This window comes from Spea bombifrons, chromosome 5 (genome assembly GCF_027358695.1).
Source record: "Spea bombifrons isolate aSpeBom1 chromosome 5, aSpeBom1.2.pri, whole genome shotgun sequence".
NCBI classification, from domain to species: Eukaryota; Metazoa; Chordata; class Amphibia; order Anura; family Pelobatidae; genus Spea; species Spea bombifrons.
The window spans coordinates 16,315,383-16,334,511 of NC_071091.1; the positions used below are offsets into that span (position 1 = coordinate 16,315,383).

A 19,129-nucleotide genomic window follows, 5' to 3' on the forward strand; every position below is an offset into this window, starting at 1 on the left:
TAAGCCATAAAAATTAGACATTTATTTATTTAAAAGGACTGGTAGATTATGGATCATTAAATTAAGAACGTATAACAAACAAGATTTCGGATAAGAGAAGTTAGGCTAAAGTTACTTTCTGGCCACTCCTAAAGGCTTCTGTACTTGTCTTCTTTGGGTTTTTAAAATTTTCATAACTAGAAAGAAAAAGATAACGATTATTCGCAAACCTAATTAAAAAACACACTGTTAATAGACTAGCACGCTGAGTGACATTGCAAATGTAAATACCGTATTTGCTCGATTATAAGACGACCCTGATTATAAGACGACCCCCCAAAATCTGAACATTAACTTAGGAAAAAAAGAAAAAGCCTGAATATAAGACGACCCCAAAGGAAAAAAGTTTTACCAGTAAATGTTAATTCATGTAAACTCTTTTTTTAATAAAAGCTATGATTGAGAAAAAGATTTCTTTTGTTTTTATTTCTTGTATTTTCCAAACTGTCCCCCAGTTACGCACATCTGCCCCCAGGCTTGCCACTCCAATATGGCACTGTGGCCCATGATATGCCTCTTAACCCTCTATATGCCACTGTGCCCCATGGTATGCCTTTTGACCCCCTATGTGCCACTCTGCCTCCAGAAATGCCTTATACCCCTATATCCCATTCTGGCATTTAGGGGGTTAAAATGCATATTATGGGGCAGAGTGGCATATAGGGAGGTATAAGGCATTTCAGGAGGCAGAGTGGCATTAAGGGAGTTAAAAGGCATTGTATAGAGCACTCTGCCTCCAGAAATGCCTTATACCCCTATATGCCACTCTGCCATTTAGGGGGTTAAAAGGCATATTATGGGGCAGAGTGGCATATAGGGAGGTATAAGGCATTTCAGGAGGCAGAGTGCTCTATTAAATGCCCCCTTAACGCCACTCCAGAAATGCCCTATGCCCCCATTTAACACACACACACCCTATAACCCCATTTAACTAACACACTCTCTCTCTCTCTCTCTCTCTCTCTCTCTCTCACCCCCTCTCTCTCCCCCCCCCCTCTCTCTCACCCCCCTTCCCCCGCTCTCCCCCTCTTACCGGTGCTTCCAGCCGGGGCAGCGGGTTGACGTCGCCTTCTGCTGCAGCCGGAAGGAGGTGTGGCTAGCAGCGGGGGTTTGTATGCGTCCGTCGCGTATACTTTCCCCGACTCTGACAGTCGGGGAAGGTCTATGCGACGGACGCAGACAACCCCCGCTGCTAGCCACACCTCCTTCCGGCTGCAGCGGACGTTGTCTACGCGCATCGCGTAGACGTCAACCCGCTGCCCCAGCAACAAAGCAGGAAGCCCCGGTAAGTGTGTGTATTGGGGGGGGTGTCGGGTGAGACAGGAGGATCCAGGTCCCCTGCAGCGGTGCGGGGGATCTGGATCTTAGTCTCCTAATCAGACCTCTATTTGAGGTCTGATTAGAAGACGACCCCGATTAGAAGACGAGGGGTATTTTTCAGAGCATTTGCTCTGAAAAAAACCTCGTCTTATAATCGAGCAAATACGGTAAATGTATATCATTTATTTGGCTGGAATGTGATGCAATTTGGGTGCATATATTGGGGGGGGGAGTCCCTGCCGCACAGCTTACAGTCGTACAGATATATAACGGGGGCTCATTTACAATAAACTTGGTAAAGAGGCATATGGTGATAATTTTTAACCTCATTTGCATGTGCCTACCCAGAATCCCTTGTGGTTGTGGCAGCACCATGAGATTTCTGAGGGAAAAACAAGCCTCCTGGCTTGTCTGGTGTCTGTAGATGAGTGTTTATTAATACTTCTACTACCCCCTTAATTTTAAGTGGAAGGGGTTTCCATCACCTTTTCCCACCATAACTTATGCAATTGCATGTTATTTTAACAGACAGCATAATAGAAAACAAAAAAGAATTTGTTTTGTGCTTACAGGTCGCTGAAAACCTTCCAGTCCTCTTGACTAATAGAAGGTCTTGTGCTACGAAGGGCGGTCACCAGGTGATGCTGGCAAATGCACAGTTTTTTCTTTGTGTCCGTTTGACATCGAAATCCAATATCCTTAAAATGAAAGGAATACAGGTTGAGAAGGCACAATTACACTGCCGAGCCGACATCTTCCAGCAATAAAACAAAACAAGTAATTATGTAATCTTCCAAAGAAGGTTTAAAAAGTACTCACTAAATATATTTACTGGCATAAGGGACATAATATTAATTGAATTGGATGTGCTCCTGTTTGGCGGATGACCTGCTGATCGGATTCAGCCCTTTGATGATTTTTGCCACCTAACTTGATCACTCCTCTTCTTGACTATGATTATTGTGCCCATAATTGGGGTCTCCTCAATTATAAAGCATTGGCACATCTCATGATTACGTGGGGAGAACCCACTAAACAGTAAGTTCAGGGTCAGCCAACCCACGAAGAGCCAAATCTCGTTGTATATCAAGAATTCACCGGAGTTCGTTCTCTATAATATGCAGTTAAGGTTGTGAGATAGAATTTGTCTTACTGTATAGTGAATAAACCCCATTGAGTTGGAAATCATGTGTTCACCAGGCCTCGTGGTCATAGCGGTTTAGCACCAGATGCCAGGTACAGGCTTATACGTAATAAATCCACCCTGTCACAGTATATAAATCTAATTTCACAATATAAATCAATCTGAAGATGTAAAAGTGTGTCAACAGAAGCGACGGGCTGCCCAGAAACATAGATTGTGAGGAGGGTCTACAGCTCACATAAAAATGGGTAATACTGAATCAAGGTGGATTAACGTATTTCATACATGCAATAAAAAAAAAAGATAAAAAACCTTTGTAAGTCCTGCGTCTGTACTTTGCATAAACTACAAAAAAGAGATGATACCAAGTATATGGTGGAAGGGACAGAACAAGAACTCGTAAAGTTATTATACCACATTGGTGTAGCTGGCCTTGGTAACACTGATCTCATCATTTATTTTCTGATATTGTTCCTGAGAACACTCCTGGTGATCTTCTCGTGAGGATGTAATGAGCGCTATAGGTTGTGAAGGTACTAATTCTCCTATAGTCAGGCCAGTAAAATCATGTGTAATGGAATTGCTTCCAGATAAGCTCTGTGACGTCTGTAAAGACAATCGAAGTAAGAGATGCGTTATAACCGCTGCTGGAAATGTGCTTTTACATATTTTGCAATAAATAAGTTTTACTGAAATCAGGGCACGGACGTAGTGGGAGATACTGTTTGTAGAAACTTGGCCACATTTAGTTTATGGTCACGGTCAATTTAACAGCGGATGGTACTATCTGATAACCAGGACTTGCATGTCTGAAATGTATTAAAGAAACAAACCTGCAAATATACAATATTACTGATGTTAGATTTATCGGTAACATTGGTAAATAATAGTGGAAATAGGTAGGAAATTTAATCTAAAGCATTAACATAAATAATAGGCGGGCCAATATTCACCAAACTGGAGGCTAATAAACCTAAGGACATCTGCCATACCGCTGTATCCGCATTGTATCCATTGAGAAATAATACAATACAGTGTAGATAAAAACCAATATAAAAATCATACTTCCCTATGGAATTTAAGAGATGAATGCAAGCACTGAGTTATAAGGAAAGGCTAAAATGGTGCATTTGTGTACAATAGAAAAAGGGTCTTACGGGAGGATCCGATAACAATAAAAACAGATACGGGGACGATCAGCTCCTTGATGTTCATTAATACGACTGTACAAATTAAAACTGCTCATCCATTCAGATGTGGTTTTTAGGATGTGCTATGAAATTCAAGTTATTGAAATTTTTTTAGTAAAGAAGAATATACAGGAATATTATATAATATTAGTTATATCGAACTGATCCAGTGAAAAATCTAACTGCCAAACTGTAAAGTTAGGAAGGATTTTCCCTTTTTATGACACAATTGAGGTTGAGCTTTGTTGATTTTGTCAGCCTAAATAAGTATGTAACTATATTAAAAATATAATACATTTAGTGCTTTCAGATCACTTTGGGGAAGGCATGAATGAACATGAAATACTGCCAGTCCTGACCTTTCGGTTTGGTTTCTTGACAAGCCCAGTAAATGCTATATCTTGGGAGGCCTTCCCCAACACCAGATACATTCAGGTATAAAACACCTGAGCACAAAGGTTCAGTCAATGGAATATAACTGAAACAAGAACTCTAATGTTTCCAAGACCTGGCCAACGTGAATAGTCATTTCTCAATTGCAACTGGAATCCTTTTCAACTAGAAGGAGCTGTGCATAAAAAACCCCCCACTAGTGGTCTATATCCAGTTCCTTCCCCGCCACCTTTACTTGGTGCATACAGATAAAATAGTTTGCCTTTCAACAGGTATATCATTATATATAATTCTTTACCGTTAATGCACTTTTAACCAGAGAAAGGCCATTCTGTAAATAATATGCAAGGTTACCTGATCTGTGCTTCCATTCCCAAATTCAGATTCATATGAACTTCCAAAATAAAGCTGCCAGATGCTTGACTTTGGATCTTCCGGAGGAAGTTTTAGCACGTCTAAGCATGCTAAAGACTGCTCTATGGCACCGTCCGGTTCACCAACCGACTCATCAGAGCCACTGCTTGGGTTCAGGAATATGATAGAAGATAAGCTCACATCGCTGTCTGATCCAGATCCATTATCCTGAATTGAACAGAAGACATACTAGAATTTTCGAGCAATGAATGACTCGCGGGCAATGCTGCAGACGCTTAATATTTACTACGGTACATCTCATAGTATGCTTTTGTACAGATAAAGTATCTTCCCATTGGGCAAATAAAGATCCATCAGTTATATTATATATTTTCCACTTTTTGATGCTGATGATTTTAAAAAGAGAGAGTTTTTAAAGTTATATCACTGAAGGCTAGGTGCTAATTCCAGAAGCAGACAGAAGGTGGGGCTGGCTTCTGATGTGATGTGTGTTCTAAAATACAACTGGGAGTTTTAAACCATACAGGAATGTTCTCAAAAATGTTAACAAACCTGTCATTTCATTTACAAAAAAAAAAATATATATCTAAAATGACAAAATATATTTTGCTGTGTAACTGTGGGTCACCAGCAATGTTGTTATTTACACAACAGATCAGAGCTTGCTTTTGACTTCCGTTTACACGAGTTCTGTCCCCTGTCCTGGTTAGTGAAGCATCATTGGCATTATTAATAGCTGGAGGGTCACTAGTTTGTATGTATTTATGGGTGCGTTAACATGGCAAATACAAGATAAACGTCCTTACCTGAGGCAGGGTTGAGGCCAGGCTGACGTGGATTGCCTCCAGCTGGGCATTATACAGCAATGCCTTCAGATCTGCCCCTGTAAAGTTCTCTGTTAACGCCGCTATTTGCTTCAAGTCCACATCATCATCCAACTGCATGGACTGGCTGAGACCTTGTAGGATTTCCAACCGGGATGCCTGCGGCAACGAGAAAATCACATATTCTCTTAAGAGAAAGCCTGTCTGATCTGCACACAGTGAAGCACATGCCATTTATTCACCAGCTGCCATATGAAAAACGCCACCTGGATAACGTATTCCACCTCTGGGGGTTGGTCTTCCATAATTCACACCTACTGAGGTGAGACTTCGACATAAAACACAACTCACTATTTAGTCAGTAGGCCCCTGTACCTATCCTTTACTTAAAATCGGCATCCATAGAAAAAAGTCTGATTCTTGAGAACATCCATTTTTATTTGTAAAGCATTAATTATTTTTTTGCATGGGCTCCTGGAGTTGGGAAATTAGACTTCTGTCCTCCGCTGACTCTCCTGAAAACGGAAAGCATCACTATGCATGCTTCTTGCGCATGCTCAGTACAACTCCTATTTCAGTAAATGGGGGCTTTATGCCCTTAAAATGTGTCCAGCTGCCAATAGCACAAACATGTGCTAAATAACCCCAGTTCAGTTTAAGCCAGGGTATTGTACTTAAAGTGTGATGATAGGATTCACTGGCTCCTGCACTCACATGTGGACTCATCCAGACTGCCTTCTGTATAATCCTAGAACATTCCATGCTGTAGTGGAGAGGAACGCAGGTGCCAACCCATGAGCCATGTGTAATCATCTCTATGCCAATAGAGGTAACTGGGGGGGGGGTGGGATTTACAAACCCAAACATTTCCCGTACAAATGGCCAGCACAATGTACAGGTTAAAAGCTACCTCCTACGGAGTGACACTTTGTCATTTTCTCAAGATAGATACTTTAGGCTTTTGGACAGTTACCTGATCCGGTGGGGGGCAGTACAGACATTCATCCAAACGTCCAGGTCTGAGCAAAGCAGGGTCAATCAAATCCGGTCGACTCGTGGCAGCCAGAACATACACACCTAAAATAATGAAATTAGAGATATTAGATTATTTACAAGATCCCAAGTATCCCAGTAAGGAACACTCTTCCTATTCAAAATGAAAACTTTGATTAGAATTGAAATTTAAGGCTGTGTGTAAAAGTAAACAAAAATAAAAAATAAAGGATGTGTCAAGAAGCCCTGGTGATCTAATGGATGATATATATAACTGCTATTATGGCCATGATATCCACTATAGAAAAATACTCTACCTATGTGAGGAACAGTATTTCACTTACCTTGTAACCCTTCCACCCCATCCAGCTGGGTGAGCATCTGGTTGACCACTCTGTCCGTCACGCCAGTGTTATCGTGACCTCTGCGAGGGGCAATGGAGTCAAATTCATCGAAAAACAGGATACACGGCTTGGCAGCTTGGGCTCTGAAACAGCACAATTATCATGTCAGACACACACAGCTGCTTATAAAGAGTCCCTATCATAAAAATGTGTCTCTAGGGATCACATTGAAGAATGGCAGAACTATTTTACACACATACATACTATATATATATATATATATATATATATAATATATAATATGTACAATATCTATAAAGAAGCTATAGGTTAACTCAACACAATCTGCAACCCATGCATCTGATAGAAAATAAACTCACCTTGTGAAGACATCACGCACGGCCTGTTCACTGGCTCCAATGTATTTGCTGAGAAGCTCTGGACCCTAGAGATAAAGTGACAGCAACAAAACAATTATATGTATGTATATGGGCACAAACCATGCCCCATGCCAAGTATTACATTTCTAAACCATTACGACAGTTACCTTTATGCTAATGAAATTCATTCTACTTTCATGAGCTATAACCCCGGCCAGTAAAGTCTTCCCTGTCCCCGGTGCTCCGTACAGCAGTACTCCAGATCTGTGGCGTATTGGAAGATTTGCAAACAACTCGGGATACTGAAAACACACATTTATATATGAACCAACAGTCAATAACAATTCACCGAAAATGGAGTCTATTCAAGAGTTGTACATTTGAGTTCTATTATATCACTACACACTAATAACAAACTCCAGTGAGCTTCCCCTGAAAGAAGAGCTAAGCTAACTCTGTATGGAACATCAGATAGGAGTGTGTTAAGAAATCACCCACACCACACATACATGTATAGGTTTCCCTGCAAACACCCTCTTTATTGAATAGACTTCAACATTATTGCATCAGGCTTTTCCTTTTGGTGCATGACATTGATATTCTGGAAATATATGGAACGGAGCAGAGAAGTTCGCTACCTTGGCTGGTAACTCAATGGTGTCCTTAAGAACCTGTCGTACATCATGCAAACCTCCGACCGCGCTCCATCCCTGGCTCTTTGGCTTATGCAAGTGAGCATTTCGGAGAGACAAAGGAGTAAAACCTTTCAGAGCTTTCTGGAAGTCAGATGTGGACAATTCAAAGTCTAAAGAAAAAAATTAAAGGAAAAAAAACAGAATAAAAGATCTATCACACTTTTTGCTGTCCATGAAAAATAAATCTGTCAGCCACCACACAAACGTCGGGCACATTAAAAGGAAGAATCGCCAACACTTACTAACCATACCTTCCGGTAAGGATTCAATGTTATTTAGATATCAATAAAAAAAAAATCAAAGTAACAATGAACAAAAGGCTGCAAGTGTCTAAAAACAAACAAACCAAAAAACCTGGTATAGATCCTCCTGCAGCCAGAGGTCGTCATTCCCTCGATTTTAAGAGCATTATAAAAAAAACTACAACTGCAGAATATTTAAAATTGTAATAATCTAAGTATTTAATGTAGTTGATCACCTGCTTTTCTGTGGATTTTTCTGGATGCGACACTGGATTCTATAGCTCGCTCAACAAGCAGAGTAAAATCCCTCGCAACAAAGCCTTCTGTCTCTCTTGCCAGACAATGGAGGTCCAGGTCTTTAAAGCACCCAATAACTGTATTGAGTCTGTTTTCAATTACACAACGTAACATTTCAGATCTTTGTTCCTGAAAAAACAGTAACACTGTATACCCGTATACATCTGCATTTGTTAAAAATCACATCATTTAATCATTATAGCCATGAAGAAATCTGGTGGAAAACGGCCACGCAATTAATGGTAGCCACGAAAAAATAATTCAGACCTGGAAATCTGCCCATTACACCACCAAGTCATTATTTAATATACTTATTATTTAATATTTATTATTTAATATACTTGGCTCAGAAAAGTGCCTTTCAGTGTCTTATACGAATGCAGTTAGCTCTTAAACAAGCACAGATTTGGAAACCTATCCACATTTGTTCCTCTGAGATCCTAAAAGCATTCTGGGTTAGAACGAACATTGTAAAATATAAAAGAGGCAACTGTTGTGGATACTGTAAAGTCTCAGGTATAACACACACCTGTGTATAACACACAGGTATAACTTTACACTCAAATGTGCAGAAAAAGAATGAGGCACTTGTGTATAGTATTCATCCACCAGATTAGAGACTGATCAATGCTCAGTGACCTAAAAGAGCAATCAATCATTGATCAGACAACAATTTATTGGGCTAAAAGCTGTAAAAAATGAATTAAATAAAAATCTGTAACCGATATCAGTGACAAGTCTTTATCACGGACATTGATCATTGAATTGATCAATAATCAGTGACCTAAAACGTCACTAATCTGTGATCAGTAATCAGTTTTACCTTATGATCTGTCACTGATGAGAGGGGTCACCTGCTGCACGGTGTAACTGATAGCAATGCCCAGGTCGGGGCTCTTGAAGAGTTTTTTTTTTAATCATTATTTTTTAACTCTTTCCATAAGAACACAGCATTAGTTGTGACTTGGACTGGAGCCACATGTGTTAACCCCTTCAATGCTGCAATTGGGCCACTGAAGGGGCTAATGCTGGACAATTATTCTCACTGAATGATCATGCAGCATAAAACAAAAATTTGTATCATCTTGAAAAGATGATAAATCGAGCTGATTACAGTAAAATTTCAGGTTTAACACAAACAATTTCAAAAAGGTAACCATTACACCAATGAAAACGGTAAACTTGAGTCATTTACCTGAGCAGGCGGTTGGATAGATTTAAGGCACTGGAAAAGATGAATTCCTTGCACAGGAATGAGAATTGGATTTAAGGATCGATCAGATAGACTTGTGGCAATAACAGCTATCTGGGTGTCCATGGAAATGATTTCTTTCATGAGATTTTTCAGTACTGTATGACAGAAGAAAAGAACTGAATAAGAAAATAAGACTCGTTCGCAAAGGTATTTTCACAGAATCCAGACTTACTCGGAAATGACTGCACATAATGCAGATGGGAAGATAGACAATGTGATTGCTTTGTAACACTATCACATTAGTGTATTTTAACAAATGTGTTCAGTACCGTACAGCAGTGAGTACAACAAATGGTATAAAGCACAGGGTTACCATATGCAAGCTGCTTGCTTTGTGCCGCTTCTGGACTCTGCTCTAGTTCTGGTGTAGAAGGGACCCCGATTATGAGATCCAGGTCATCCAACAACAGAACCGAAGGCTGTCTCCAGGCTGCCTCGGCAAAGGCTTCTTCCAAGGTCTGCTGCACGTGTTCAAACGTCTTCCCTGAAAGATAATGTCATTCCAGATAATTATACGGGGTTGTCTAACTTCATACATAGCTCTATTCTCAAGGTTTTACACTAAATCACCGTTGGTCTTCCAAGAAAGCTACCAAAAGCAGTTCATATTTGTCCCACCATTAGCATTTATCGGATAGGTGCATCAGTGGTCTCAAGCGTGGAAAAAAGAAAAGTCCATCGTGTCCTGGAACCGGTAGTCTATTGGTGGATTTCTTGATCACAAGTTATTTAGCAGGAAATATTAAGAAATGTAGAAAGAAAATGATACTATATAGCATATAGCATGCATGCCCCTAAGAAATGGAACAGATAACATAAGATTGCTATTCGTACCTTTCAGCAATTTACATTCAATTTCTTCAACGTGGGCTTCAAGTTTCTCAAATGCCTCTTTGCACAATGCCCTTGCTAATGCAGATTTCCCGCACCCCTGCAAAACAAGCCAGCACAGCACAGCTGTAAGAATGAATGGATGCCGATTAACCAGGGCAATGACCAAAGCCAATTCTCCCTGCCACCATCAACAAAGCAGAAAGATCACAGGCACCTTAGCTCCGGATAGGAGGACTGCTCCGCTGCGAAGTCCAGAGACTGTGGCCACCAGCTGCCTGGACAGGGGTCGGCCCATGAGACAATGGACAACATGCTTGTAGCAAGACGTGGCCACGTCACCAACACCTCTGTAATGCAGACATACTATATCATTGAATGTATACAATCTTAACACTGCTACATATCTCACTATCAGTCAGAGTTATCAGTATGTACCCGGAGTATTTGTGTGGCCCATAAACTTAGCATTTAACTTTATGTGCAAATAATACAGCTGGGGTAACCTGTAGCCCACTCATCTGTTCCTAGTAAGTTTCCTACTATGTAGTGCTTGCGGTTATTGAAATGTCTTTGTGCGTACCCCAGATTCTCTATTCGCAGGTAGGGAAGAGTTTGGTCAATCTGCCTGGTTTTCTGTGGTTCATCTGATGCTGAAGGTTGAAGGATGACCTAGAAAGTGATCAAGATACAAAAAACAACAAGGAACACAGATGACACAAGAAAACCATTAACAGATCAGAACTTTAGCTCATAATCAACCAACGTAAGCTTATTGCTTCTGAACAATATAAATGCTCATTGGTTAATAGAATACAGAACTTAATTCAAAGGTTTTTTTTATTCTTTACACTTTCTGTAATATTAATTTTCTTAAACATGACTGAGCGCTGCACTTTATCTTTTGCTTAAACATGATTGTTTCTACTAATGATATTTTGGGGCATTTATGGGCAAAAATACAATGCCGATTACATATAGCTCAAACACCACCATGTATGATTACTGAAGTACCTGCTAATACTCAATATTTACATGAATTTTAGTCTTCTGCAACACGCCAGGGCATAACATAAAGAAGAAATCTTGGTTCGTGTCTTCAGCTGCTGGACTGACACTGATGCAGAACTCCGTCATTTCTGCGGGGGCAATAACAGGTTGTTAATATAAAAGGAACGGGGAAGAATAATAACGTCACCTCCCAGATACTGTTTTATTTGATGAGAATATTATAACAGTCCGTTCTCCCTTTTGCTCAGAGTATTTACACATGTAGACAAAAGCGGGTGAGAGTCGGCCAGGAATAGACAATGGGACTTGTCAGTGAGGTACAATCGATGACCCACAGTGAGAAAGGAGGTCTTCTAAACATAGGTATGAAATTAATATCAAAATACAAGTATTTGTATGAAAAAGAGGCAAAATAGTTTGAATGTAAGAAACATAAAGGCATGATTTGAATTTTGGCATACATTCTGCTAAAAACGTTAACAGGATATAGCCAGCTTGCAAATGCTAGAGATTATTTTTGGGGGTATGGCTTTTTTAAACTCTTAGAAAAGGAAAATTGATGAAAAAAGAAATCTCAGATTACAGAGCCCAAATCCAGGCTTCATTGCTATATATATATATATATATATATATATATATATATATATATATATATATATAAAAATATATATATATATATATATATATATATATATATATATATAAATATGTTAGAACCTGCTTACCTTCTTTTACAGGAATCCGTATACGGGCCGGGTTACCCAAAATCCAGGGCGATGTTTCAGTAACAGATGACTGCAGCCAGGAACTGAACGCAGACTGAATGTCTTCTTCGGAGGCGTTCGTATCCTGCTCGGAAAACAAACACACAGTCTGACCACTAGATTCATTCTGCGGATTGCCCCCCAGAAACGTCTTTTTAACTACATAGCCTTGTTAGGCAGGTTAACTTGAAAACCATAAGTCATCTGAAAATGCAGTGCTTCATATATACGGACCAGATGGGGAAAAGTTATATTTAAGGGATGTCTAAAAGTCTTAAAAATATTTTGAAATTGTGAAGTATAAGCAGGCAACATGTCTGCTTACCAAAGACTGCAGCAGCTGCAGCGTGAGAGCGCCGGGGATCTGCGGAAGGCATTCACGCGACTCTATTCTGACAGCTGATGATAGATTAACGTTCAGTCTTTTTCTCAGGTTCTCAGGAATCTGAAATTATTTTTCAAACAAACAAAATGTACATAAAAAATCAAATAATTAAATTTTATGACATTGACATAGCATGGTAATAGATAAAATATTATGCTTCATTTACTTCCACTGCTCTCAACTCCAATATACTAGATCCACTGTAATAAAGTTTTTTTTTCTGGTTTTCAAATAGTTTTGTGGCTATTTTCACATAAAGACCTACCTCGGGTCACTTTGGGGGACATTACGGCTGCATTGCCATTGCTTTAGTATCAGAGATAAGTTTTGGGGGCTCACTTGCCACCTGACAATTCCTTTACCTGTTTATATAGTGTATATACACGTTACCCTCCATTAGATGTCAGTTATGACTGAAAGGATTTATTTGGAACATAATATAGGTGCCAACTACCTAAGGCTCAACGGCCGCTTAAGACTCCAGCTGCTCGGTTTTCCAACAGATACAATTATAATGGTTAAAAGAGGAACATTGCCTTATTTTTAGCATAACCCAATCCATTGGTGCACGGTGGTGTATTTACGTGTGACTGCCTGGGCACGGTTTCTGGTGGCGAGTATACCACGTGGGTGCAGGAACTGTGTTTGGCTGAATAAATGCTGTGAAAGCCAAGTAGCCAGGGATACAAAATACATGCGGAGGGATTCTGCAGCACACATGGGGGAGAGTCTCATTAGACCCCCTGGAAATCTCACGTAAGCCCGTGCTGGCTGGCGGGGAGTAGATGGCACATGGGCACTGGCAGGCAGGAGATGCGTTCGGGCAAATAGACATCTCTGGCAAGCCGAGCTTTGGCTCTGCACGTTTGGTGCAGATACACAGCAGGTATTCTAATTCCTCCGTGGAAGAGGACACTCAGCTATCATCATACACATCACAAACAGTGCGTACGATGTTTTATAAAGGGGGTAAATATCTTAGTATCTAGCAGGAGGACAATGCTGTGGCTACTAACCCAAACTTTGGCAATGTGTGTGTTCCCATTCCTGGTGTCATACTCTATAACATCTTTGAGATCCTCAAAGCCATGCCAAACAATCTTCACTGCATCCCTGGAGCCCTTGGCACTGGTGCTGGTCTGCGCCATTCTCTCCGCATCCCCAGATACTTTGTCTCTCTCGTGCTGTTCTTTGTGACGTTTGGCAATTTCTTTTTGTCGTTTGGGAGAAGGAAGTTCTGCAATATATCCAAATGACACAACAACGTCCGATACTAAACCTGGCGGCTCGGGATACCATAAAAACACTTGAACGGTATTATCATTCAGGTTGTCGGTGTATGCCGGACTGTTCCTTACAATCGGAGGAACACCGTTAGATACACGAAAGACACCTTTCACATTAACCCTTCGGAGCAAAGTCCTTGCAAAAAGGTCTTCTGCAGTGACATCTATAGGAGGTGCGGTTTTCTTTCCTATGGCAGAAAAAAAGAAATGTTCTAGTCTGTTCCACACGCTCTGTTCATTGCATAGCGTGTCTGATCTATCATTTCCATCCGGTGATCCAGGTCCGCTGTTCATGTCTGCTGCACTCGCTTCCAAATCTTTTGCACCGCTTGGTCCTTCATCTGGATCCTCGGCTCTGAGCGATGACGAAGCAGAAGGAATGTTTTCAGAACCTCGAACTTTTGGGCACACCATGAGCTCCGTCAAGGGTTCCAGTCTCCCATAACGAGCAGCAGGACTCAGCGCGCCTAACAATATACAAGGGGCAGTGTAATGATGTATTTCTGTAACTTCAAGGAAGGAGATACCACGTATGACACGGCAAACCTCATCAATGATGTCATTTTATTAGGGCTGCAACTAACGATTATTTTAATAATCGAGGCCGATTATTTTTTCAATTAATCGGATAAAGAAATGCAAATTTTTCTTTGATTTAAAATAATGTAATGAATGAGCAGCAGCAGTAATAATGTAACAGCAGAATAAAAAACTTACAATTTACACTTTCATCTCTTTATCACAATGGCATTTCTCTATTCACCTTCTTATTTTACTGACATAATAATAAAAGCTACAAGAACCCAAACACGGTGTTTCTCAAACTAGGTTTTAATACAAAGTTATTAGTAAATATTAATCCCTATGTTAACTATTTTTTCATATTTAATAAAAACTGTAAGAAAAAAGCCTCTTGTTTATATTTTCTTGTTTATATGCCCCCCAGTTATGCACAGCTGACCCCCAGCTTGCCACTCTGCCCCCAGATATGCCTAATACCTCCTGCCCCCAATATGCCTAATATCGATATGCCTTATACCCCCTATATGCCACTCCGCCCCCATAAATGCCCTGCACCACCCTGAAATTCATTATACTCCCTGATTCACCACTCTGCCTGCCCAAGATATGCCACTCTGAAATTAATTATACCCCCCCATATACCACTCTACCTCCCCCTATACACGACTCTAACTCCCCCAAATATGCCACTCTGCCTCCCTGAAATTCATTAAACCCCCCATACCCATACACCACTCTGCCTCTACCCCCCCTACCCATGCACCACTCTGCCTCTCTCTCTTTTCCCCCCTCCCATACACCACTCTGCCTCTCTCCCCCTCCCATACACCACCCTGCCCCCCCCATACACCACTCTGCCCCCCCCTCCCATACACCACTCTGCCCCCCCCTCCCATACACCACTCTGCCCCCCCTCCCATACACCACTCTGTCTTACTCTCTCCCCCCTCCTATGTACTGTTGCCAAATAGGCGATACTGCACAAACAAGTCTTGGAAACCAAAAAGATGGCATCTCACATTTGTTAAAATGGCTGTCACTCTAGTAGGGCTGTAACTAACGATTATTTTCATAATCGATTAGTTGGCCGTACATTAAATAAATGTACATTTTTTGTTTATTTAAAATAACTGGATGTTAAAAACTTTGACAAAAATGCATTTCTTGTTTTTATTTCCCAACCTGCCAACAGACCCCCCCAGTTATGCACATTTGAGCCCAGGCTTCCCACACTGCCTCCCAGATATGCCAAATATCCCCCAGATATGCCAAATATCCCCCAGATATGCCACTCCGCCCTCCCCACATATGCCACACTGCCTCCCAGATATGCCACATACCCCCTTTTTATAATCGATAAAAATAGATTCAACTAATCGATAATGAAATTCATTGGCAACGATTTTCATTATCGATTATATCGATTAGTTGTTGCAGCCCTACATTTTATGTAAAATATTCTACGGTTTTGTACACAGAATGTAATGCTTGGAAAAAAACTTATACCTAAAGTAGAGCAAGCACCACACAAAATCATAATATATATATATATATATATATGGCAGAAGGTTAAAGACCAGTTGGCCAATGGGTCTATCAAGTTATTCTATGATTAATAATGGTTCTCACTGCGGCTGCTTAAGAATTACTCTCCCGCTTTTAGAAGGAAGGCATTGGGCAAGGATGCCATTTAGTTTTAAGTTTAAATACTTACCAATCTTGATATAAATAAAAGTACGCGGATCAACCCATACTGGGAAAACAGCCTTGGGGTAAACTATCCGAATCTGATCAAGAAGATGTGTTTCAAGTGCAGACGCGTGAAGCTCCTACAAGAACGAGAAGGCAATAATATGCCCGGTTTCATAACATCGCTTGAGAGTTGTATAGTTTACGTTTGCAACAAAAAAAAAACTCAAAAAAACCGTAGATATTCAGTTTGCGAATTACCAGAATCTCCCAGTCATCAGCAGAGAGAGGCTCGACAGCGACTTCTTTACACGACACGACACTGGAACACGGCTTAAGGAAGATCTGGGGAGGGAAAAAAAAAGTCTAATTACACAAGATCTTAATTGATTACGGCTTTCACGGGTTCTAAAGGGTTAATTAAAGAGTGACTGGTGAGGTTTTTTTCTCTATATACCTGTTGACCATCTTTAATGCCCAGCTTTTCTCCAAGGTGTATATTCAGCTCCGCAAAATGATTTTCTCGGCTGCTCCTATTGCGATTCTCCATCCAGCCCAGATAGACGGGCTCGTTGCCCCACGACACCTCCACCGCATGACTCTACGGGGGAACAGATCCAAGATGATGGGCTTCTCTGAATGATATATGAAATTAAGCTACGCCATTTCAAAGGCCATAGTGCCAGGACTCAAAATATGCAGACATGATTCTCCTTGTACTACAAAACTCACGTATGATACGTTCCCCACCCTGCCCATGTTAAGGACGCTTGCAGGGCATGCGTGTATCAGTCACGTGTTTACTGTATGTGTTGCTATGCGTGTGGTAGCGGACGTGCGGTTTTATTAGGGGTTTAATCATAACCGAGGCCGATATACAGCGGCATGAATGAGCTCAAGACTTTGGATGCATACTCTAGTACACTTTGTGCACATGCTCAGTAGCACTCCCATCCAATTGGATAAGTGGCAGCCAATCATGACATCAAAGAGCTCAGCTTGTGTTTATGAGGGCTTCCTGCTTTCAGTAGAGGAGTCACTGGGGCGGAATCACATGGAAGTCTTGTTTTCTAACTGAAATAACCAAGTAATTCCTACGTCGATTTCCATGCAATAAAGTGGATCGGCGCCAAGCAAAGTCTAATCCAAAATGCGTTTTACCATCATTATTTACAATAATTCAGGGGGATTCAGGAGAACACTTCTGATTGGATAAAGTAGGAATTACCACGCACCGTTCACCATTCACTGTATCACCCAGTCACTGATTAATCTCACGTCAGGTACGGTCTCTGCATTTTCAGCACCAGGATCAAAGGTTTCTCTGCAGGACTCCATGCAATCGCTCTCATGTACAATCTCGCGTACACTCCAATGCGGCCGCTCTCATGTACTATCTCACGTACACTCCACGCGGCCGCTCTCACGTACACACTCCGCAGCCGCTCTCATGTACAATCTCACGTACACTCCACGTGTGCTTTCACGTACAATCTCACATACACTCTCATGTACACTCCATTTCCATAACTTTCTATGGAGACTTGTGTTACATTAAACATGCCATCTAATTAAATATGCATTTAACGCATGTACACTTCTCCAGCAACACGGACTGAGCCTTCGCTCTATCCTGTCCTTTGTACTCCACCTCACAATTAGATCGTACAGCGCTAATAATAATAATGGCGATGCTAATAACGTCCTACTCGTACACCAAAATCCTCTGTGTACAGTCATCAGGCCGGGTTATTCGATTTTTGCTACAATGCTCTATACTGTGGTTTTATTTAGCAGATCGGGCCAAGATGAAGAAAAAAAATAAGATAAAAAATAGAACTGAAAAAAACAAAATAGAATATAGCTGAAAAAACGGGTGAAATAAAGTTTTGGTCATAAGGCAGGTAGCCCGGGGCTGATCCTGGGCATGTGTTACAACCGGCGGATTGGTTTGGGGGTGCCGGACGCACCGCCTCGTCCTGACCCACCGCCACGTCCACTTTGACAATTCCCAACACGGCTTTTTTTCCCTGTAATTCCAGCCTTAAAAGTGGGGCATTTTGTCTCCCCGTTATGACTGCTCTTTGTTTTTTTTCATGGTGTGTGGCCAGTGATTTCTTTTACGGCTGAAAATATTTTATTCAGATCACATGTTTTTGACAGTGAAACCAGATGCCCGCAAGTTTTGGTTTTTTTGGTAGGTGCCCCTTTTGGACTTGCGGTTGCCCTCTTTGGCAGCCAGCCCTGCCTGCGGCCCTGCTGGACAGGCTGAGAAGGAAGTGTGGCCCCCCTGAGAACCCGCTGATCACTTGGCTCTAACGTGTCCTTTAACGCCTTATTTGGTGAGGGGTTATAACGTGCCGGTACACAACATGGAAAAGGGGAATGTAATCACGGGTAAGAGAACATGCTAATAAAAGAAACGACACCGGGGCTTATGGCATGAAAAAAACTCTTGGCCATTAAGAGGTTAATCTGACCGGTGCAATAAACCCCAACGGTGTATCGCGGCGTGACAGGGCTGCCCTCACCGACCCCCCAGGTCCCTTCGTGCGGCACGGCGGGTGCCCCGGGGATAATAGGGAGGCCTGCAGAGGGAAGTGAAAGCTAAGCCGCGGGCGGCAGGTCAGGTAAGCCGTGGGTGAGAGGTGTGAAGGGGCCGCGGTTTCCGCTCCGTCCGTTCCTATTACCTGCTCTAAGCGGAGCTGTGCAACGAGCTCCGGCGGCAGGTGCAGGAAGGAGTCCTTGGCGCCGATCAGCCTCACAGTGACTCCAATCATTACACGGCTCCGCCGCGGGTCACAACATCCCCCGGTGTGCAGACAGTAGCCAGCGACACAGAGCACGCAATGTGCGGTGAGAAGGCGGGGATATGCTGGTCATGTCACCTGTTAACCTTCCGTTTACGCAAACTCAGCGCAACTAAAGGCTTACTGCGACATTCAATAATACGAATAGCAAGCGACAACGTCTCTGTAAACCACAGAGCATCGTACATTCCGTAAACCCGATATCGCAACCTCTCCCTGCGTTCCACCGCAAAATGGTATTATCCGACCAATCAAATTATAGAGAGGCGGTCCTAAAATAGAGATGAGCGCTAAACACTAGAGAACACTTCCGCGGAATTTTGACTGGCCGCACGTGACG

At 41.6% G+C, this 19,129-nt stretch overlaps 1 protein-coding gene across 2 annotated transcripts; it reads right to left on the bottom strand.

Moving 5' to 3' along the window:
* On the bottom strand, window positions 1-18,996 carry PEX1 (peroxisomal biogenesis factor 1). 2 transcript variants are annotated; one of them, XM_053467056.1, is made up of 24 exons: window positions 18,670-18,996; window positions 16,437-16,580; window positions 16,241-16,324; window positions 16,005-16,119; window positions 13,499-14,235; window positions 12,423-12,542; window positions 12,059-12,182; window positions 11,358-11,461; window positions 10,906-10,994; window positions 10,540-10,672; window positions 10,326-10,422; window positions 9,805-9,975; window positions 9,432-9,586; window positions 8,176-8,365; window positions 7,641-7,807; window positions 7,170-7,304; window positions 7,003-7,067; window positions 6,623-6,765; window positions 6,259-6,362; window positions 5,268-5,444; window positions 4,441-4,668; window positions 2,918-3,109; window positions 1,930-2,057; window positions 1-176 (listed from the first exon to the last, which is right to left on the bottom strand). In XM_053467056.1, exons 1-24 carry the CDS (start codon window positions 18,757-18,759, stop codon window positions 101-103), a joined length of 3,768 nt encoding a protein of 1,255 aa, XP_053323031.1. In that variant the 5' UTR covers window positions 18,760-18,996; the 3' UTR covers window positions 1-100. The 2 variants fall into 2 exon arrangements, with proteins under 2 accessions (XP_053323031.1, XP_053323032.1); XM_053467057.1 differs by lacking the exon at window positions 2,918-3,109 and having other exon boundaries at window positions 18,670-18,995.
* Between the last annotated feature and the right edge of the window lie 133 nt (window positions 18,997-19,129).